This window comes from Elephas maximus, chromosome 7 (assembly GCF_024166365.1).
Source record: "Elephas maximus indicus isolate mEleMax1 chromosome 7, mEleMax1 primary haplotype, whole genome shotgun sequence".
Lineage (NCBI taxonomy): Eukaryota > Metazoa > Chordata > Mammalia > Proboscidea > Elephantidae > Elephas > Elephas maximus.
This window is the reverse complement of record NC_064825.1, coordinates 38,210,289-38,234,323: the sequence shown is the minus strand read 5'-3', so window position 1 is coordinate 38,234,323 and position 24,035 is coordinate 38,210,289. Positions and strand designations below refer to the sequence as shown.

Genomic DNA, 24,035 nt, shown 5'->3' with positions numbered 1-24,035 from the left:
ACATTGTGCTGGAAGTCCTAGCTAGAGCAATAAGGCAAGAAAAAAAAAAAACAGCATCCAAGTTGGAAAGAAAGTAGTAAAACTGTCCCTATTTGTAGATGATAAGCTACTATACATAGAAAAGCCAAAAGACTGCCCGAGAAAACTATTAGAACTAATAGAAAGATTCAGGAGACTAACAGGATACAAGATAAGCAAACAAAAATCAGCTGGATTCCTATACATCAATAAAGAGAACTGTGAAAAGGAAATCAGGAAAGCAATACCATTTATAATAACCCCTAAAAACAATGAAATGCTTAGGAATAAATCTGACTGGGAATGTAAAAGACACAAAAAAAAACTACAAAACACTGCTGCAAGACACCTAACACAAATGGAAAAACATACCATGTTCATGGATAGGTAGACTCAACATTGTGAAAATGTCAGTTCTACCCAAAGCAATCTGCAGATACAGTGTAATCCTGATCCAAATACAAACAGCATTCTTTAATGAGATGGAAAAAAAAATCATTAACTTTATATGGAAAGGAGAGAGACCCCATATAAGTAAAATATTATTTAAGAAAAAGAATAATGTAGGAGGACTTGCCCCATCTGACCTCAGAACCTGCTGTACAGCTATGGTAGTCAAAACAGTCTGGAACTTGTACAGTGACAGAAACGTTGACCAGTGAACAGAAGCAAGAACCCAGTTGTAAATCCATCCATCTACAGTCAAAGGCCCAAAGTCAAGCAAATGGGGAAAAGATAGTCTTTTTAACAAATGGTATTGGCAAGACTGGATGTCCATTTATAAAAAAATGAAAGAGGACCTATACCTCACACCATATGCAAAAACTAATTCAAAATGGATCCAAAATCTAAATATAAAGCCCAAAACTATAAAAATCGTAGGAAAAAAACAGTCAATGCTAGAGGCCCTAATGCACAGCATGAATAGGATACAAACCGTAACTAATAATACACAAACACCAGAAGATGAGCTAGATAACTGGGATCATCAAAAGACTTATGTTCATCAAAAGACTTCACCGAAATGGTAAAAAGAGAGACTACAGACTGGGAAAAAATTTTTGGCTATGATGAATCTGACAGTTTTAATCTCTAAAATCTGTAGGAATTCAACAAAAAGACAAATAACCCAATTTGAAAAATGAGCAAAGGATATGAGCAGACGCTTCACCAAAGAAGACATTCAGGCTGCAAACATACACACGTGGAAATGCTCGAGATCACTAGCCATTAGAGAAATGCAAATTAAAACCACAGTGAGAGATACCATCTCACCCCAACATTACTGGCACGAATCAAAAAAAAAAAAAAAAAAAAACAGAAAATAACAGATGTTGGAGAGGCTGTGGAGAGCTTGGAACTTTATGCACTGCTGGTGTGAATGTAAAATGGTACAACCATTTTGGGAAACAGTATGGCACTTCCTTAAAAAGCTAGAAATAAAAATACCGTACGATCCAGCAATCCCACTCATGGGAATGTATCCTAGAAAAACGAGAGCCATCGCAGGAATAGACATATGCACACCCATGTTCATTGCAGCATCATTCACAATAGCAAGAAGATGGAAACAACCTAAGTGTCTGTCAACAGATAAATGGATAAACAAACTATGGGACATACATGCAATGGAATACTATGCAACGATAAAAAACAATAATGAATCTGAGAACTACCTCACAACATGGATGAATCTGGAGGGCATTAAGCTGAGTGAAATAAGTCAATCACAAAAGGACAAATACTGTAAGAGAGCACTGTTATAAAAACTCACAAAAAGGTCTACACACAGAAAGAAACAATCTTTGATGATTCCTAGGATGGGGAGAGGTGGAGAGGGAAAAACACTAACTAGACAATAGATAAGTGGTAACTGGTGAAAGGTAAGACAGTACACAATACTGGGGAAGTCAGCACAACTTGAACAAAGCAAGGTCATGGAAGCTTCAAAGACACATCAAACGAATTACTGGGCTGAGGGCTGGGGACCATGGTGTTGGGGGCCATCTAGCTCAATTGGCATAATGTAGTCTACAAAGAAAATGTTGTACATCCTACTTTGGTGAGTAGCGTCTGGGGTCTTAAAAATTTGTGAGTGACCATTTAAGATACTCCACAAGTCCCACCGTGTCTGGAGGAAGGGAGAATGAAGAAAACCAAAGACACAAGGGAAAGATTAGTCCAAAGGGCTTATGGACCAGGACCACAGCCTCCAGTAGACTGAGTCTGTCACAACTAGATGGTGCCCAGCTGCCACCACTGACTGTTCTGACAGGGATCACAATAGAGGATCCCTGATAGAGTTGGAGAAAAATGTAGAACAAAATTCTAACTCACATACACACACAAAAAAGACCGGATTTACTGGTCTGACAGACTGGAGAAATGCTGAGAATATGGCCCCTGGACACCCTTTTAACTCAGTACTGAAGTCACTCCTAATTTCACCCTTCAGCCAAAGATGAGACAGGTCCATGAAACAAAGCAAGACTAAATGGGCATACCATCCCAGGGGCAAGGACTAGAAGACAGGAGGGGACAGGGACAGGAAAGCTGGTAATGCGGAACCCAAGGTCGAGAAGGGGAGAGTGTTGACATGTCACGGGGTTGGCAACCAGTGTCACACAACACTATGTGTATTAATTGTTTAATGAGAAACTAATTTGCTCTGTAAACCTTCATATAAAGTACAATAAAAGAAAAAAGATTTTGTGGCTGCTTTTGAGCCCTGGGTGCGCAGTGGTTAAGAACTTGGCTGCTAACCAAAAGGTTGGCAGTTCAAATCCACAAGCTGCTCCTTGGAATCCCTATGGGACAGTTCTTCTCTGTCCTGTAAGGTCGCTATGAGTAGAAATTGACTAGACAGTAGTGGGTTTTTGGTTTTTTGGGGGCTCAGTTGTATGGTTTTCTGTACCAAGTGTTGTTGATTAGGTTCTCTCATGAGGCTGCATTGAGATGGGAAATTAGCTGGGCCTGGAACATGCAAGAAGCCTTCACTTGTATGTCTGTCGTCTGAGTTGGGGTGGCTGGCATGGCTAGGGACTAAGTGAATCTCACTCGCCAGTAGGGTAGTTGGACTTCTTACATGGTGGCCAGTTTCTAAGAAAACAAACGAAGAATCTGTCAGGCCCCTTAAGGTCTGGGACCTAGACCTTGCTGAGCATCACTCTTGCCATATTCTATGTGACAAAGCAAATCACAAGACCAGCTTAGATTCGAGGGAAGAGGAAGTGAACCCTACCTCTTAATGGGAGGAGCAGTGTGTGCATACAGGAATGAAAGAAATTGTTGGTGGACATCTTTGGAGACAATCTATTACATCTGTTATAAGCAAAGAGTTCCATGGTCAAATAAATTTTGGAAATCTGGATTAAACACTATTACAAAGGTGTCTAAACAGCAAGACTTCTCAGAGTTGTTAAATGTTACCTGAAGTTTCCAGAATGATATAAAGTAGGTAGCAAGTTTAAAAGGAAGTAAAAAGATGAGCATAACTATTGTTTTCTAGGCTTATTTTAACCTGGATGACCTTCCTACACAGATCAATAAGAGAAAAGAATAAAAATGTAATGAGCTTAACAGGAAATATTTATGGTTAAGCTGGCTACCACGGACAATTGCAGTCTTTAAGAGAGGTAGAATTTCTCTGGGGAGTTGAAAAAGGACCTGGTCCAACTCCGGTATTTTCTTCATCCTTCATGGAAATAGCCACTTTTCTTGTTAATTAAAGCTTCTTTCAGCATAAATTGAGATTCTGGGCTGCTTGTTGCTGAGGCAAAGTCTATCCCATTGCTAATTAAAATGATTTCTTCCTGCCTTTAGAATCAGGTTTTTAATGAGTTGCAATTAGTTGTGGGAAAGATAATGAAACCTGGGATGACTTTTCTTTTTCTCGTGTTAAGCAACTTCCTTGACTCTCTGGTGAGCTCAGAAGCACAAAATGACCCACTGTGGTGGCTGACGTCCTGGATAGATGGTACCTGGAGAGGCAGCTTGGTGTGAACAAGAGCACAGGCTCTGGAACCTGCCTGAGCTGATGTTGCATTTCTGCTTCTCCAGTTACTCCTGGGAAGTTCTTGGGCGGGGGGGTGGGGGGGGGGTTACATATCTTTTCTGATCTTTAGTTTACTCATCTATAAAATGGAAATAAAAACATAAATTTTTGAAGAGATTAAATTTGATATTATATGTTTACATATTTATTCCAAACACTCATTCAACAAACAGCTATATGAGTGCCTAATGAGTAGCAGGCCATGTACTATGTACTGGGTATACAGTTTGGAAGGGAAATAAACCGCACACAAGTAAACTAACTATTGCAGACTGCCATAGTCAGTGCCTTAAAAGAAATGAGCAGAATGCTGTGAAAGACAACAGTTGTGGGACACAGTGTCTTATTTTAGATAGGTTACAAGGAAATGTCTCTCAGAGTTGGTATTTAGGTTGAAACATGAAAGATGAAAAGGAACCAGTCATGATGATCAGACAGAGGGCAGAGCATTCCGGGCAGAGGGAACAGCATGGGCCACGTTTCTAACATGACAAAAATTTCATGCATTTGAGGAACTGACAGAAGGCCAATTTGGCTGGATCATAAAGTCAGGGGAAGTCTGGAAAGCTTGTGTAGAGTCTAGGTAAGTTTTGACTTTATTTTAAAGGTGGATACGAAGGCATTGTGGTGTTTGGAGTACAGAAAAACGTAATCCAGTTTACCATAGTAGAAGATCACTCTGGCTTCCTCTGTGTAGATTGAACTGAAGGGGAGCAAAAGTAGAGGGGGAAAAAAAAACCAAAAACACCTAAGATATATTAGAGCAGTCCAGGAGAAAGATGACTGTGGAATGTGCTGGGGTGTTGCTGCTGGCAATGAAAATAAATTGATGGTTTTAAGACATATTTTGCAGGACTTGGTGATGGATTAGATGTGGAAGGTGAGGGAGACAAAGGAGTTCAAAGTGATTTGTCTGACTGTTGGCCTGGAAACTGGATTGGCAGAGATTCTGTTTATGGAGAAGGAGGAAATTGGAGGAAAAGCAGATTTGGGGTGGGGTTGGGGAAACTTAAGCATTGCAGTTTGACATGCTGAGTTTGTGGTGTCTGTGAGAGAACTTGTTTGAGATGCCAAGTAGACAACTGAATAAATGATACTGGAGATCAGATGAGGTCTTGGCTAGTCATCTAATTTGGGAGTCATCAGCATACAGAGAGTATCTAAAGCCATGAGGCCGGATGAGATTACTTAGGGGGAGATTGTAGAGAGAGAAGAGTATTGAAAGGCAGCCTGAGAGACACCTGGTTTCTGGTCTGGCAGGCAAAGATCTTAGAAGGCATCCTTCCCATCCTCACATCTTCAGTTGACTATGGAGATGGTCAGATAACAATTTAAAGCTACATTAACATTTTTCAAATATTTCTTCATTTCTTTGACCAGACAACCATAACTCATACCAGCAGTATGAAACACAACTTACAATTTGCCTGAAGATAATTTAATCTTTCTTTTTGCTGAGGCCTTTCCAGTATTATCCAAAGGGAGTTGATTTGGAGTGTGAAGAGAAGCAGGTGGGATCAGCACTTTGTCAGTGAGTAGGGGCAGGAGACTAAGGTCAGGATTGGTGAGCAGAAGGTGATCCCTTTTCATGATGCCATGATGTGATGCAAACCACCTAGAACCCAGGAGCCATTTGGGGACTGTGGGAAGCAGCATGCAAGGGGTTTTACAATCCCCAGTCATTGGATAAATTTAACTGCAGTTTATCTAAACATGATTAGGATAAGTTTTTCTAAAAGGCTAGTTGAGAGCTCAATGTTAAATTCAAAACAAGTAATTGATAAACAAAGAAATAATTTTTACCTTCAAATTTTGACTGTGAAAATTATATTGCTTATATAAATTTGATTTCTTGCCCTTTAAATCAGTTACTGTCTTAGTTATCCAGTGGTGCTATAACAGAAATACCACAAGGGATGACTTTAACAAACAGAAATTAATTTTCTCACAGTTTAGGAGGCTAGAAGTCTGAATTCAGAGTGCTGGCTCTAGGGGAAGCTTTCTTTCTCTGTTGGCTCTGGAGGAAGGTCCTTGTCTTCTTCTGAGCTGTCAATCCTGGGTGATCTTCATGTGGCTTGGCATCTCTCTATCCCCATCTCTACTTCCTTGCTTGCTTGTTTAATCTCTTTTATATCTCAGAAGAGATTGACTCAAGATACTCACTCAAAACTCAGTGCCGTCAAGTCGACTCCAACTCATAGTGAACTTATAGGACAGAGTAGAACTACCCCATAGAGTTGCCAAGGAACGCCTGGTGGATTCGAACTGCCAGCCTTTGGTTAGCATCTGTAGCACTTAACCACTATGCCACCAGGGTTTCCTACACTAATCCTCATTAACATAACAAAGACAACACATTCCCAGGCATAGAGGTTAGTGTTTATAACACATATGTTGGGGGGAACATAATTCAATCCATAACACTCACTATCTTTCCATGCCTGTGTTGTGTGAGAGAAAAAAAAAAAAAAGTTTTCACTGGTAAAATTACAACAAAGTTGGTGATTGACCTCTGACTTCCATCAAGTTTGGAAAGGTGTAGCAGAAGCCTGAGATAATCAAGAGACCATTAAATGCCCAAATTTGAGAGATTTGAGGTTTCTGTGGGACTTTTCTGAGCAGTTCCCACTCCAGATCAAGTAGTCGGAATGGAATAAGGGGATGAAAAATGACTCACGTTAGGTTTCTCAATGTTGGAGTGGAAGGCTACAGACAAGCAAGGGGAGAAGGCTAGAATGATCCATATGGTAAAGGATTAGAATAGAAGACGTCTGTATAAATGTATATTTAGCTTAATACAATGTAGATGGTTACATGTAGAAATATTTATAAATATGTGTATCTATGTATTTCCTTGCTCTGTCAGCTGGAAGTGCCTAGGAGAAATGACACCTCAGTAGCAATGAGCACACCTAAACCCTCGTATCTTGGTTTCTAATACTGTTCTCCAATAAAAGGAGCCACGGCCTCTGGGAGAAATGGCTGATTCTAGGACCAGACAGGAAGTATACAGGATGAGCCTGGAGCATCTTATAGTGCCAGGAAGTAAGGATGTGTTAAAACAAGCACCCAACTATAATAGGGAGGTATGTCAAAGGGACACAGGAGCCAGCTGAAAGAACTCCAATGAATGGCCAAAGCTGGAACAGTTTGAGCGACAAAATAAAGTAGTAGTAGATTATAACCCAGCATGTAAAATAAATATCCATGAGTTCATGCTGCTATAATTGATTGAATAAACGGGAGCAGAGTCAAATATTTCATGGAGAAGAATTCTAAATAATTTATGTAGATACTTAGTCCTCAAGGAGGTAAAACATAATTCTGTACTCCTTAAGGGTGGACTGAAGCACAGTGACTTCCTCCCAAAAATCACAGTATGAAAAGGGGAAAGAAGAGTAACTTTACAGTGGAGAAACCTGACAAACATTACCTCAGCTAGGTGATCAAAGTTAACATCAAAGGTGGTAAGTCATGTTGACTATACGTACCCTTGATATGATGTGATGAGATTGGCACTTTACCTCTGTAGTCTTCCCCCCCTAAAACCCACAACTCCAGTCTAATCATGAAAAAAAAAGATCAGACAGATTCCAAGTAAGAACCATTGTGCAAAATACCTGACTAGTACTCCTCAAAGCTGTTACACTTATCAAAAACAAGGAAAGTCTGAGAAAATGTCCAAACCAAGAGGAGCCTAAGGAGACATGCCTAAATGTAATGTGGTATCCTGGATGGAATCCCAGAAAAGAAAAAGGCGTGAACTAAGGAAATTGGAATAAAATGTGAACTTTAGTTAATAAAAAATATATCAACATTGGTTCATTATTTGTGACAAATGTACCATCTGACGCTGACAATAGAGGAAACAGTGTGGAGTACATGGGAATTCTCTGTACTGTCTTTGCAATTTTTCTGTAAATCTAAAACTATTCTAAAATAAAAAGTTTAAAAAAATGACGGGCATTGCATCATGTGGCATAGTGGAAAAAATAACTGATAACGTGAAATTATTTTCTGTCTCTGTCATGTGATAATTGGGAATGTCCCTTTAATTCTCCAAGTCTGTTTCCTTATTTATTGCTCACTTCACAGAGTTGTGGCAGCAGATGAAACGAGATAATGCATCTAAAGTCCTGTGCCCGGCACTGAGCTAGTTTTTGATAAGTTTTTTCCCTTTTTTCTCTCTCTCTGCACCTCCCCCTTTGCCACAATATAGTGATCTGTCGCTTCCTTTGAAAAATAGCACCATCCACTCTCATAAACCTTCCTTTTCTTGCTCTCAGTCCCTTAGTTCTGGTCATTTCATTTGACAAGCTAATTCCTGTATTTATGTTTCTTGAGAGATTCTTTCCAGATAATGTCTTCACCTTTTGACAGAGGCGTTAGTCCAGAAGAGTGACTCATTCCTAATGTGGAGTGTCAGGGCAGGTGACCTGTGTATTAGGCAGATGGCTGTCTGCTTTCTCATCAGGCCAGCCTTCTGGCCCTTTCCTGGTAATCATTGGTCTCCAAATCAGATTCCTAATTAATTTTCATCGAACCTCGCTGGCTTCGCAGTAAAAGACACTGAGCTAGGGAAGCCATACAGGCTTGTGAGAGTCACTGCTTCCCTGAACCTTGATTTCTTTGCTTCTAAAATGGGCAGGCAAATGACCTTGACTCTTTCACAGGGTTGTGAGGATCAAGTGAGTTACAAAAATAACACTTAAACATAATAACAGCTAAGACTTGCTGGATGCCTTAATATATAGCAGGCGATTTCCATGCATTTTTTACAACTTTTTGAGGCAGGTGCTGTTTTTATTGCCATGTTTTGGGTGAGAAGATTTGTCCTTGGAGAAGTTAAGTCACTTGTCAAAGGTCATGTGACTAGTAAAGAGTAGAGCCAAAATTTGAACTCAGGTCTGCAGGTCCCAAGTTGGTTCTCCTACCTGTGATGTTGTATTACCACTTTGTCACCCTGCAAGGCTCATGCCAAGAATTTCTTCCTCAGTTGATGGAGCGGAAGGGGTCAGTCCTGATTTTAAACTCAATGAATCAAATATTTCTTTTTGTGACTTTTGCAATCTCCCTTCTGTCCTATAGTACTCAAGTACTGGCTGGATTGTTAGCTTTATAAAGATGATGTCTCCAAGCTATTTGCTTACTCCAGGGGTTATCTCTTTTCCTTCTTTCCTGCTATTTGTTTTTTATTTCACTATTGTGGTTAGTAACTTACTTTCTTCAATAAAAGGGAAAATTTTTTCCAATGTCTTTCTTTCCCCTTGATTCAGTTTTGTAAACCGGGGTATCACAAATTGTAACGCACGTGGAGTCCCCTGGGAATATCGTTAAAATGCAGATTCTGATTCAGTAGGTCTGGGATGGGACCTGAAATTCTGCATTTACAACAAGCCCCAGGTGCTGCAGATGCCTCTGGTCCTAGAACACACTTTGAAGAGAAGGTGGTAGTCTGCCCATTCATGGATGCACAGGACTGGCTGATATTTCTGGTAATGTAGAGAGTTCTGTGTGCTTTATTTTTTACACAAATGAATGGAAGTGTTGAATGTTTACACTTATCAGAGGGGTGGTAAACCCAGAGCCTGGGTACAGCCCTCTGTAGGCTCCCGACTGGGCTGAGCTGGGACTGAGATCATGTGACTCATTGACACTGCTCTGTGTTGCTCTTTATCCAATGAATATAATGACAAGACTAAAGTTTTTGTCTTAGGACACAGAGGTTATGCTTTCTGTGTTTGCTAAACCAACTACAGTGCGATAGGGGGCTTGACTTTGGCGAATCAATGATTGTGAATTGCACTGGAATTCTCTTGCTTCTGATGACTGGGTGGAATACACAATTTCAGTAAGGGCAAATCGGGCAGTTGTTGCGTTAGCCAGTCTCATTTCCTATCACAGCCGGTAATTCATCACTGTGCATTGTTCTCTCACCTGGGAGAAGTGCTGAACCACATTTTTGAAAGCTTTGCCTTTGTCTGAGGTTCTGGCCAAAACTTCAGGGGGTGTGAGGTGATTAACTAAAAAGGGATTTGTCTATTACCTGTGGGTTTCAATATCAAGGTCATGTCTGACATGAAATAACTGAGACTTTATTAAACACCAAGATTATTACAGGCATATTATATTAATTTTCTGTTTCAACTAGTGTTCTCTAAATCTTCTTAAAATGTCCCTGGGTAGAAGTAAATAGAAGAATCAGGGGCATACTTATCTGGTAGATTTTAGGCTTTACATGTAGTCTTTTTTTAAAAAAAGTCAAGTTTAACTTATCCTTTTGTTCTTATTGGATGCTGTTGATTTAAGTCTCCAGCCCAGGAAATCACCATTTGCAGGGGGAATAAAATCCTCCATATGGTTCTAAGGAATGCATGTTAATGGCCCAGGTTATCACAGAAAAGCATCCTGTGAAGTAGATCGTTGCATCAAACAGTGTATTGCAAAGACAAAGGAAGCTCCACATCTCTCCAGATTCTCTTTTGAGCATATGGATTGTCCAGCATCTTGAGCAATTGTTTAAGTAGCTGCTTGCTTCCTGATAATTCTTGCCACCTGATAGGCATGCCAGTTCTGGAATTCTAATGTCTCCAATACCTCATGCCAAATTTGCTTGTCCTTCTGTTCATGTGGCAAGTTAGTCTGTGCAAATCTGTCTTCACCTTTCCCCCAGTTGACAAAACTGGATATATGTAGGCAAATCAGATGGCCAATGGGATCAGATAAGGATAGGACATTAAGGGGTTGACATATTCAAGAATGCCAGAGAAAAGACTCAGTTTTGTCATGAGAGGTTCTTCCCAAGATATGAGCATTGGGGCACATTGTGAGCAGGTGTACATTGACTAATATATGTCAAGACTATTCTTTCAAATTTTATGTGCTCACTGGTCTGTTTTAGTACTTCTGTCCTTTAATTTTTTTTTTTTTTTTTTGGTATGTGTCTGCCACTAGACTTGAATTCTTTGAGAAGACAGATGATGCCCTCTTCATTATTTATTTTCTATCCAACCCTCTAAATAGAGCCTGGTTCCAACCAGGTGTTTATTATTTGCTGACCAAATGTGTAAGGAATAACAAATAGATAAATACATAAATAATGAAGGAATGCCAGCTTTTCTGGTGGCATTTAATCCTTGTGGGCATTTTAATTAAACCAACGCTGACTTTTCTTTGCATGAAATTTTGGCTGAAATAACTCCAAATTTTAATGTGCTAATTGACCTCAGTTTAATATGTGACATACTTTTCTATAACTTTATACTCTGAAGAATTTCAGATAGTCAAAAGCCAGCCACCAATTGTCAAAGAAAAGGTATGTGGTCAGAATTGGTGGCTGTGACCAATGAAGATGGGTATTAGGAGAAGAAACTGGTTTGGAAAGGCCAAGGGGAGAGATTGCTTCAATCCAGGGTTTACCTATACCAGAACTGCTGGGTGAAGGGGCACAGCTGCACACAGAGTTTCTGGTTACTAAGAATAGCAACAATGCAACTGTGGTCTATGAAAATCCTCCAGTCCAATTAGGATTCAATCTTTTAGCTTGTTCTGATTTTTGTTAAATAGAATCAACTGCTCTTTTTAAGCAATGCAAACACTTTCCATTACTAAGTAACTGTTAATGGTAATATACTATCTACAGCCAAAGAAGAACTGATGCCTTTGAATTAGGTTGTTGGTGAAGAATATTGAATATACTGTGGACCACCAAAAGAACAAACAAATCTGTCTTGGAAGAAGTACAGCCAGAATGCTCCTTAGAAGCAAGGATGGCGTGACTTTGTCTCACATACTTTGGACATGTTGTCAGTAGGAATCAGTCCCTGGAGAAGGACGTCACACTTGGTAAAGTAGAGGGTCAGCAAAAAAGAGGAAGATCCTCAATGAGGTGGATTGACATAGTGACATCAACAACGAGCTCAAGCATAACGGACAGTGTTTGGTTCTGTTGTACCTAGGGTTGTTGTGAGTTGGAACTGACTGGATGACACCTAACAACGACAACAGAGCCATAGGAATTTGAAAATGTTAATATTCCATTGAAAAGAAATTACATGTCTTCTCCTCTCAGATGAAAGTCGAGTCACTTGTATTCTGCTGAATGGAGCATGTTCTATGTGTTCGTCTCACTGCACGGATGCAGCATTCTTCTGTGCAGCATTCACACAGGGTATCCTGTCAAAGCGTTGAAGGGCAGACATTACCGAAGTCAAATCCTCCAGATGACAGGGAACCAGGACTGAAAAGACAGGCCTTAGGAAGATGGGCGATAACGCGTGTCTCTCTCTGGCTTTACTTTTTTGTCTTTGAGCAGCTTAGACCAGTGATATTCTCCTGGTGCAGCAGTATCAGTGGCGAAGCATGCGCCAAATCATTTGTTGCTTTGTAAGCATTTACAAGTGAAAAGTGGTCAAAGTTAACTATAGACAGTCACTCCCATTTGTGTCCTATTAGCATATGGGAGCAAAGGGGATGGAGACAGCAGGCATCCTTAACCTGAAACTGCCTTAGCAGGGGCATCCAGTGCTGAGTCAGGCATGGACACACCATCTCTCACGTGATCTGCAATAGAAAAAAGGCTCTGACGCCTGGTCTTGCCTTGTCTGAGGGATGCCTGGTGAGCGGGAAAAATGACCCCTGTCACATGGTAGTGGGCCAGGAGCTGGGCATTAAGCCCATCTCATAAATGAGATTATCTTTTGTTTATTTTCATTTGTTATCCCCCAGGATTCAGCACAGTTTCATCAAATATTCTTGCTTTGTCCCAGTTGTGCTAAAGGGAGCTAAGAACAAGGTCCTGACTCAATATTTTGGCTGTACCATTAGGAGGGGAAGGGGATCATTTTGATGATAGCAGTGGTGCCTTTTCGGGTGTCCCTAAGAGAAAGATGAGTCATGGGAAAAAAATGGGGTTGTGAGGCCTAGCTAGTCCTGATCCATAAGAAGACACCTTTCTCTGACAAATTTAAACACTGAGTCTGGTTGTATTAAGAAAGCTGGTGGCTCCCTGTACATATTCCTTAGCTTAGTGCCTCAGAAACCTTTTTAAATTCTGTTATTGGATGTTTGGTCTCAGAGTATCTGTAAAGATCATAGATTCATATCTAGGCCCTCTTAGGTTCAGAGATGTGCAGACCGCTTCTAGCTTTTGGGGCTTCCAGAATCGTGTTTAAAAAATAGTTACATAGAAATGAAATCAGACTAAAAAGTCAAATTCTTGTCTAGCTTTCTTTTTACCTGAATGAACAAACCCATTACTGAAGTGGATCTCTGTGCAGTGTTACCATTAATATTAAACCTAGGAGACTGTGTGAATGTTAAAAACTGAATAATTGTCAACACTGGAGGCCTGAATTGGGCTTGCAGCCTCAGTCAATGCCTTCTTATGTCACCTCTTTGTTTACCACCATTAAGTACCAGGAATGGCATTGGACACCTGGCAGAGACTCTTGTTGGCTCATGGTGATGACCAAGATGGTTTGACCAACTAGTCTGGCTTCCCAAATGGTTGATCCAATTATCCGATAATTTATCATGAAACAAAACAGGATTCAAAGTGACTGCTTCAAAGTGATTTGCCCCACAGGGGGAATTGGTTTTGGTTCTCTAGCTGTCAGATCTGTGCTGTCTAAATGTCAATATGATAAGGCGTGTATTTAACCTGAAATGGAGAATTTAGAACATTGACAGATTTCAGGTTTTCGAACCTGACTTTTTTTATATGTTTGGATCTTTGAAGCTGATATTTTTCTGTGGCTTCTAGGTATACAGGTAATGACACCTTTTCCCCTTTGTGTCGTAATTTTCAGATAAGAAAAAAAAAATCATTTTTCTATATTTTGGAATCTAACAATGTTGGCACTGAAATTTTGTTTTTCCGCACATAGATGTGAGGGTCCTTAAAAACATATCCTTCGGTACATTGTTAGCTGTATTCACTTTTGGCAAAATCCTGATTAAAACAGGTGAGATAATAACCAAATATTTAGAAATATGCAAAGGCATCATTTTCAGTTTCTTTCAGCAGTGCCAACATTTCTCAGAGCAAACCTACCCTAATTGCATTTTAGCTCTGAACCTAGGCAAATGTGATAAAAATAGAAATGATTTTTTTTTTTTTTAATGAAATAAGACAAATTATGCTTTGGGAGAAAACCACTTGCTATAAAGTATAAAAATGTTTTAATATTAATATCTGATAATAAAACCATGATGTGTATAAACACTCTATCCAGCATTTTTACAGTGGAGTCACTGCTGACAACTGGAAACGCAATAAATATGCACAGACACACTGAGTATGAAATATACATCTTGATTTTATAATTGTGTGTGCTTTATTTTTTACACAAATGGAATGGAAGTGTTGAATATTTACACTTAACAGGAGTGTAAGCTGTGCAGTGTCTCAGTAAACTCCAGCCCAGACAAGGAGTATATCCCCCTCCCTCCCATCCTGCACTACAGCTCTATTGAGAAACATCCTGTCAGAGAGAAGCACAAAATTGTTATATTTAAAGGATCTAACGGGTACAGCCTGGTGCACTCAGAAGTTAAGACACACTTAGGAAACACAAATTCATAAAGGAGAGAAGAAAAGTTTGCCATCCTGTTGGGAGTCAGCCTTGCCATTTGGTTGTCTGTCCTCATGAGTTGCTAGGGAGATACTGTACTCTAGCTTTTAGATGATCTTTGTCTAAATTGTCCACCTGTCTTGGCTTGTCTTCAGCTGCTACAAGAAACTGCACAGCTGTACAAGAAATGCTTTCCTAAGCACAGGTTTCATTGAGGAAGGATATTTACAGACTGGAGTGTGTGTGTGGGTTTCCATCCACATTCATTCATACCTAACGTAACATGTGTATACATGATATACATGCCATATATACCATACATACACACGAGTGAAATATATATCCACAGAATTTTGTAGGGAGTTCCCTGTCAAATCAATTGTCACAGGAGGCACTCCACATGCTTTAAGGGAATTGCCCTTTTTTTTTTTTAAAAAAAATTTTCCCCTAGGAGTGACAAATTCTTATGATAAACATAGTGACTAGCCTGAGTTCTTTGCTTAGATATTTTTGTAGGAATTTAGGAAGGACCAAGACAGGAAAAAAGAGATGGTATTTCACCAGCGAGTCCATTTGATCTCACCAGAGCAGTCACCAGCCGAAAAGCAGAGGGGGCTTCACATGAAGATGGGAAAAGGAAAGCTTATGAATGGGGGAAATGTCTCTCTCCAAACCAAGGCAATGGCATGGCTTCAATGAGAAGGAAGAAGTTTGCTGTCAGGATAATTGTTGGAGCCAGTGTCTGCCTTTATTCAAAGGAAGTGTCCTCAGAGCCACGGGATAGGTGTTGGGAGTGGGCTCACTCTGGACCAGCATTCAGGCAGAGGCACCCAGGTGCCAGCAGGACCCAGAGCAATGCACATCACTGCTAGGGCAGTGGTGCAGGCTGGCTCAGTGAGGGGTGCTGGAGCTGGCTCCAGATCAGACCTCACGCTCAGCTTTGCATTCTGGGCTGAGTAGGTGAAACAGCGACCCAAAGTATATGTGTCAGTAGTCCAGTTTATGGACTTGCTGTCTGAATCAGCCAGGAGCCCTTATAGGACATAAAAAATTAAGAAGTGGGGTATGGAAAGATGATCTGAGATCTGAGATGAAGAGAAAGGAAGGAGAAAAAAGGAGACTAAAGGAGAGAACATGAATAAAGAGAGAGAAGGCATAAAGGGGAGACTAAAGAAGGACTATAGGAGAAAGCAAACCAGAAAGAGAGGAAGAAAAGATGAAAGGAGAGATACAAAAAAAGATGGACTGAATATAGAAAAGATGGATAGAATAAGAAATACAAGGGGGAGAGCAGAGGAAAAGAATGAGAAAAATGACAGCGGTGTGAGCCAGGAGGGCGGAGGGCTTTTCACTGGCTCAGAGTCCTGAAGGGCTGGCAGTAGAATCTAAGACAGCTCACAGAGGCACCCGAGTGCGGCTTTGTAAAGATGGGCTCGCTAAGCAGTTCTAGCCAGCCACAAACTTGGGGCTGGAGAAAAGACCTGCAAAGCAATGACCAACAAATCCTGCGGGAGGAGAGCAAAAAACAAGTGTCCTTGCCATTAGCTGACATATGGGATTTTGATTTTGGTAAAGCTGAGACCCCCATGGTGCTACACATTGTACCAGAGCATGAAAAATAGCACCAGTGACACGATCTGGCACTTTTCTGAAAGGGCTCAGCATGTGAAGGTGACATTGCGCCCCCAGCAAGCCTTCAGATTGGAGAGAGCTCCGGACAAAGTTTGCAATGTTAGCACCAGTCTGGCCCCAGGCTCCAAGTGCATATGCACCAGATGTAATCTGGGTAACTTTCATGCCATTTCCATACAAGTTGTCAGATTTGTTGCAAAATACACCAATTCATTGGAGCCATAGAGACCTCAACATTGGGAAGCGCAAGACAACACAACAAATGGAGGTGTAAATTCTATAGGAAAAAGACCCTCTCACCAATTTGCTTGGTGATTCTTCAAGCAAATATATATGTATATATATATTTATATAAATCTACATAAAAAAATCAGTGCAAATGCCAATTCTAATCTGGAAGCATCTACACTAGGAAAATAAATAATTATATTACTACAAAACCAAGGGTTGGTGGTTCAATTTGATTGTACTTAGCCACGGCAATACTATTAAATGGAAAACACATCACACGACCCGCAAAAACATCTACTCATTAATGATAGTCCTTTAAATAAATGGTTGCATGCTCAGTTGAGAAACCAAAGAAGTTATCATGGTGGCCAAAAAATAAGAGCTGGAATCAGGGATGGCATTCTGGTGGCAGAAAACTTCTGGGAGCAATATTGATGAAAGTAGGCCTTGACCTGAAACTGGCAAATTGCAGACATGGAAACATCTTTAATATTTTGAGCACTGTGAGGAAGTTTCCAGAAACAACTTTCATCTGAGGAAAAATGCATCGCTAGCCCTTCCATTGGCAAAGGCAGCCTCAAAACTATAGGTAGATGCATGATTTAGCATTTTGGGGGATGTTTTGGTGACTGCAGCCAGGCAGACAGTATTTAGTGTAAGATGAACAATCCTTGTTTTCGGAAAGAGACCCTCAATCTGAGCTCTGATGGTCTTACTTGAAGAAGCCCCATCACTACTGATGGCTCTGTCTCTTGCTCTCCCACTCCAGCCTACATGCTGGTTTGCTGCACAGTGTGGCAGAATTCCTGCCAGGTCTGGATGTACCCCAGAAATAAGGCGATGGGGCTTAGTCTGGGCATGCATAGAACCCAGAGTTGAGTGGTTATTGAGATCACTGAAGTATCTCTCCCTAAACACCTTGGGCAAAAGCAATGCAGATATCAGCTTTGAAGTGTGGAACTAACTATTCTGGTTCAGTTTATAGGCTTTAGGAGGTTTCTTTTTTCAGTTATCATTATTGTAATTGTTAAAAACGTAAACTTGGTCCAGGTGCAGCCCCCAAGAAAGGCAGTTCAATTGGTTGAGCTCAAAGTATTTGTTTTTGCTTGCAGTTCTCTCTCTTTGCCCTGCACACAGAAACAAAAGTCTGCACCCCTCACCCCGCAACCAGATATGTCTCTTCTCTCTCTTCCTCAAAAAGAAAATAGTGTATCTTGGGACAGATCCCCCTATGGCTGTATACCATCTCTGGCTGTTAACATAACCTTCAATTACTCTGTGATACAAAAAAATAGTAATGCTAATTACTCATTGTTGGCCAAAAATACTAAAAGATCCTTCAAGAAATGTAAGTAACTAGGAACAAGTCATTCAACTATTTGCACAGCAGGCCCAGGTTGTTTAATAAAAGCAAAAACTTCCTTTAATATTTGTATGAGTTTGTTTCTGAAAAGCCATCAGCTTAAAAATGTATTAACCAAAGATCTTCCAAAAATATCCATGAGGCAACTCATTAAAGAATGTGCTCCATGAGAGTGTGTCTCTAGTGTGGAAGGGAGGTCATGGGAGGATAGTGAGGGAGGTCTTTGTTAGACTTTGGAAAGAACTCGGGTGCTCTTAATGGATCGTTGGCAACAAAAGGGACAGTGCAACTTTCAGGTCTTGAATTTGATCATCTGCTGAGAGTGCTTACGTTTAGTCTTTCGGTTAATTAGTCTTTATAAAATATTTCACAAAACTTTTTTTAACCTATAGAAATTCATTTCTATACATTTAATATATTTTTATTGTATAAATTATTCTCATCTTTAGTGCCTTCTTTCAGTTTATAAATGGCAAAATAGATAATCAACATCATAAAGCTAATCCCAGGTGGAGGCCCCTCCTCTTAGAAAGGTCAGTCCTCCATACTCTTGCGAATTTTATGAAATGCTTGTCTTTGCAGATGCCAGTCAAAGAAACTACACACTTATCCTTCCCTGATATTATGCCGCCTCCAAAGGGACTCCTTCCTTTTTTCCTTTTCTTTTTCTTGTTAAGAAATCAAAGGATGTGCATAGTTATGAAATTCGAAGTGTACCAATTACAGATGTGGGTAATGGGAAGGTCGGTGAGGTTCAAGTGCTGGCAACTTTTCTTTAAAGCAAAAAACACAGAGGGCTCAGCAGCTAAATCAGCTCTGGACATCTGCTGGGGTGAGGAGGCTGCCCATCTCTTGGGCAGAAAGCCTGTCAGAGGTTCATCCCTACACCTGGCACTTTGAGCAAACCAAAGCCTTCCTGCATACTGCAATGTCTTTTCTGTCCCACCCTTTGGCCCCTCTGTTTCCTTCATGGCTTCACACAGTTTGTGTTGTACATTCATAAAAATTCACATTGACTGCAAAAACATAAAATTGCAACAAAAACATAAAAGCCTCCAAGAAGTATAGTATATATGTTTTGTTCTTCTAAATGCTCTTCTGTTGTTGTCAGAGGTGCAGTAGCTAATTTATAACTTTTCCTTTGAGGGAATCCAGATGAAAGGCCCAGATTGCTCTTCAATAACAAGCTTGCATTGGGTATATATATCTTCTAAGGTGTCTCCCTGGACAATAGCTGTTAAAAAAGCAAACACTCAGAGTTAGGAACCATTTCCTGAGTGGTGAAGATCAGTTGTTAACGGAAGCTCAAATCATGACAAACAACTCATCAAGAAGTTTAATATTCCTTATCATTTCTAAGAAAAAGCAGAAAACTCACATAAGCAAGGTCATATGAACAATTTCTTAAATGCTTTTAATGCCTATCCTGGATCAGTAATAAATACATCCCAGTTTTTCCACTTTGTACCATGCCTGTCTGTAGTTCCAGATAATGACTCGTTCATTTATTTAACAAATATTTCATGTGTGCCTACTCTGAGCTAGGCACTGATCAATTTTCAAGTTGAGAATTCCTTGGGTATCAAAGAAAGCTGGCCTTATATTCTCCATAATATACTTATTTTGGCAGGGGGAGAAATTCAGATATTTTAGACAGAGGAAATAGTAGGGGTTTTGGAGGAACTTTAGTATTTTTTTTTTTTTTTGTAAAAATATATGTAACAAAACCTTTGCCATTTCAACATTTTTTACATGTATGATTCAGTGACATTAATTATGTTCATCATGCTGTGCAACCATCACCATTATCCATTTCCAAATTTTTCTATCACCTTTAACAGAAAATAGTGCCCCTTAAACAATAACTCCCCCTTTCTCCCTCCCTCCTGTTCCTGGTAACCATTAATGAAGTTTGATCTCTCTATATAATTCGTTTGTTCTAGATATTTCATATAAGCGGGCTCATAAACAATATTTGACTGATTTATTTCACTTAGCATGTTTTCAAGGTTCATCCATGTTGTAGCATGTATCGGAGCTTTATTTCTCTTATGGCTGAGTAATATTCTATTGTATGTATGTGCCGCATTGTTTAGCCCTTCCTCTGTTGATGGACATTTAGGTTTTTTCCACCTTTTTGGTTATTGTGAATTGTGCAGCAGTGAACATTGGCGCTCAGGTTTCTGTTTATGTTCATGCTTTCAATTCTTTTGGGTACATACCTAGGGGTGGAATTGCTGGGTTATATGGTAATTCTATGTTTACCTTTTTGAGAAACTGGCAAACTGTCTACCAAAATGTTTGCACCATTTCACAATCCCTCCAGCAATGAAGTCTTCTAATTTCTCAACATGCTTGCTGACACTTGCTGTTTTCTATTTTTCTGATCATAGCTATCCTAGTAGGGGTGACATGGTATCTCATTGTGATTTTGATTTGTATTTACTTAATGATTAATGACATTAAGCATCTTTTTATGTGTTTGTTGGCTATTGGTATATCTTCGGTGAAATGGCTATTCAAGTCCTTTGGCTATTTTTTAATGGGGTTTTGGTCTTTTCATTGTTAACCTGTAGTTCTTTATATATTCTGGATATTAAACTCTTATCTGATATTTGGTTTCCAAAAATTTTCTCCCAGTCTGTAGGTTGTCCCTTTGTTTATAAAGTCCTTTGATACATAAAAATGTTTTAAATATTAATGAAATCCAGTTTATTTATTTTGCTTTTTGTTACTCATGCTTTTGGTGTCATGTCTAAGAATCCATTGTCAAAAACTAGACCCTAAAGTGTTACTGCTATGTTTTCTTCTAAGAGTTTTATGGTTATAGTTCTTACATTTAGGTCCTTGATCCATTTTGAGTTAATTTTTGTATGAGGTATTGGGTTCAGTTTCATTCTTTTGCATGTGGAAATCCACTTGTCCCAGCAGCATTTATTGAAGATTTTATTCCTTCTGCATTCTTGTCAAAAATAAATTGACCATGGGATGTATGGATTTCTAGACTCTCAATTCTATTCCACTGATCTATCATTATATCTATCTATATATCTATTGTTATACCAGTACCAGACTATTTTGATTATTGTAGTTTTACAGTGTGTTTTGAAATAAGGATGTGTGAGTCCTCCCACTTTGATCTTATTTTTCAAGATTTCTCTGGCTGTTCAGGGTCCCTTGCTGTTCTGCATAAGCTTGAGGATTGGCTTTCCCATTTCTCCATAAAAAGCTGTTGGAATTTTGATAGAGATTGCATTGAATCTATAGATCACTTTGGGTAGTATTGGCATCTTAACAATATTAAATCTTCCAATTCATGAACTCAGAACGTCCTTCTATTTATTTACATCTTTTAAAATTTATTTTGGTAAAGTTTTACAGTTTTTGTGTATAAGTCTTTTACTTCCCTGTACAAATTTATTCTTAGGGATTTTTTCTTTCAGCTGCTATTGTAGATGGAATTGTTTTCTTAATCTCCTTTTCATATTGCTCATTGCTGGTGTATAGAAACCCAACCTATTATTGTGTCTTGATCTTGTGTCTTACCACTTTGCTGAATTTATTAGCTCTAGTAGCTTTCCTCTGGATTCTTTGGGAATTTCTATATATGGGATCATGTCGTCAGTGGAAAGGGAGCATTTTACTTCTTCCTTCCTGATTTGGATACCTTTTATTTCTCTTTCTTGCCTAATTGCTCTCGCTAGGACTTTCCGTAAAATGTTGAATAGCAGTGGAGAAAATGAGCATCTTTGTCTTGTTCCTGATCTTAAAGGGTAAGCTTCAGTCTTTCTCCATTGAGTATGATTTAGCTGTGGGTTTTCAGAAATGTCCTTTATCATACTGAGGAATTTCCCTTCTATTCCTAGCTTTTTGAGTGTTCTTAATCATGAAAGAGTGTTGCATTTTGTTTAAATGCCTTCTCTGAGTTGACTGAGATGATCATGTGGTTCCCCCCTCTTCTTTGTTTTATCAATGTGGTGTGTTACATTTATTGATTTTCTAATGTTGAACCACTCTTGGATTCCTGGGATAAATCCTGTTTGATCATGGTATGCTTTTGGATTTTGTTTCCTGATATTTTGTTGTGGGGTTTTATATCTATATTCATAAGGCATTGGGCTATAGTTTTCTTGTGGTGTCTTTGTCTAGCTTTGAAATCAGGGTAATGCTAGCCTCATAGAATGAATTAGGAAGTGTTGCTTTCCTTTCTATTTTTTGGAAAAGTTTAAGGAAGATTGGGGTCACTTCTTCTATAAATGTTTGGTAGAATTCCCCAGTAAAGCCATCTGGTGCAGGACTTTTCTTTATTGGGAGGTTTTTGATTACTGATTCAATGTCTTCACTTGGTATGGGTCTGTTGAGATTCTGTTTCTTCCTGAGTCCGGGTGGGAAGTTTATGTGTTTCTAGGAAGTTGTCCATTTCCTCTAAGTCTCTAATTTGTTGGCATACATTGCTCATAGTAATCTGTTAGGATCCTTCCTATTTCTGTAGCGTTGGTTGTAGGGAGCCTTGGTGGAGCAGTGCTTAAGCACTTGGCTGCTAACTGAAAGGTCAGTGGTTCAAACCTACCAGCCATTCCGGAGGAGAAAGATGTGGCAGTCTGCTTCTGTAAAGGTTACAGCCTTGGAAACCCTATGGGATAGTTCTACTCTGTCTTAGAGGATCCCTTTGAGTCGGAATCAACTCAGCGTCAGCAGGCTTGGTTTATTTATTTTTTGGTTTAGGGTTGGTTGTAATGTTCTCCCTTTCATTTCTGGTGGTAGAGATTTGCATCTTCTCTGTGTTTCTTTGTCAATCTAACAGTTTGTTGATTTTATTGTGTTTTCAAAAGACCGACTTCAGGTTGTGTTGATTCTATTTTTCTAGGCTCTTACTTTTTTTTTTTTATATTAACTTTTATTAAGCTTCAAGTGAACGTTTACAAATCCAATCAGTCTGTCACATATAAGTTTACATACATCTTACTCTGTACTCCCACCTGCTCTTCCCCTATTGAGTCAGCCCTTTCAGTCTCTCCTTTCGTGACAATTTTGCCAGCTTCCCTCTCTCTCTATCCTCCCATCCCCCCTCCAGACAAGAGCTGCCAACACACTCTCAAGTGTCCATCTGATATAATTAGCTCACTCTTCATCAGCATCTCTCTCCCACCCGCTGACCAGTCCCTTTCATGTCTGATGAGTTGTCTTTGGGGATGGTTCCTGTCCTGTGCCGACAGAAGGTCTGGGGAGCATGGCCGCCGGGATTCCTCCAGTCTCAGTCAGACCATTAAGTATGGTCTTTTTATGAGAATTTGGGGTCTGCGTCCCACTGATCTCCTGTTCCCTCAGGAGTTCTCTGTTGTGCTCCCTGTCAGGGCAGTCATTGGTTGTGGCCTGGCACCAACTAGTTCTTCTAGTCTCAGGATGATGTAGGTCTCTGGTTCATGTGGCCCTTTCTGTCTCTTGGGCTCCTAGTTGTCGTGTGACCTTGGTGTTCTTCATTTTCCTTTGCTCCAGGTGGGTTGAGACCAATTGATGCATCTTAGATGGCTGCTTGTTAGCATTTAATACCCCAGATGCCACATTTCAAAGTGGGATGCAGAATGTTTTCATAATAGAATTATTTTGCCAATTGACTTAGAAGTCCCCTCAAACCATGTTCCCCAGACCCCCGCCCCTGCTCCGCTGACCTTTGAAGCATTCATTTTATCCCGGAAACTTCTTTGCTTTTGGTCCAGTCCAATTGAGCTGACCTTCCATGTATTGAGTGTTGTCTTTCCCTTCACCCAAAGCAGTTCTTATCTACTGATTAATCAATAAAAAACCCTCTCCCTCCCTCCCTCTCTCCCCCCTTCGTAACCACAAAAGTATGTGTTCTTCTCAGTTTTTGCTATTTCTCAAGATCTTATAATAGTGGTCTTATACAATATTTGTCCTTTTGCCTCTGACTCATTTCGCTCAGCATAATGCCTTCCAGGTTCCTCCATGTTATGAAATGTTTCACAGATTCGTCACTGTTCTTTATCGATGCGTAGTATTCCATTGTGTGAATATACCACAATTTATTTAACCATTCATCCGTTGATGGACACCTTGGTTGCTTCCAGCTTTTTGCTATTGTAAACAGAGCTGCAATAAACATGGGTGTGCATATATCTGTTTGTGTGAAGGCTCTTGTATCTCT

At 39.8% G+C, this 24,035-nt stretch overlaps 1 protein-coding gene across 19 annotated transcripts in view; it reads right to left on the bottom strand.

Moving 5' to 3' along the window:
* Positions 1-14,388: 14,388 nt before the first annotated feature.
* Positions 14,389-24,035, bottom strand: part of DLG2 (discs large MAGUK scaffold protein 2) — a 2,175,949-nt gene continuing 2,166,302 nt past the window's right edge. For all 19 annotated transcript variants that reach the window (XM_049891082.1, XM_049891084.1, XM_049891085.1 and 16 more), the window contains one exon: positions 14,389-19,106. In XM_049891082.1, the coding sequence (XP_049747039.1) occupies positions 19,000-19,106 (107 nt within the window). In that variant the 3' untranslated portion in view covers positions 14,389-18,999. The remainder of the gene's footprint in view (positions 19,107-24,035) is intronic.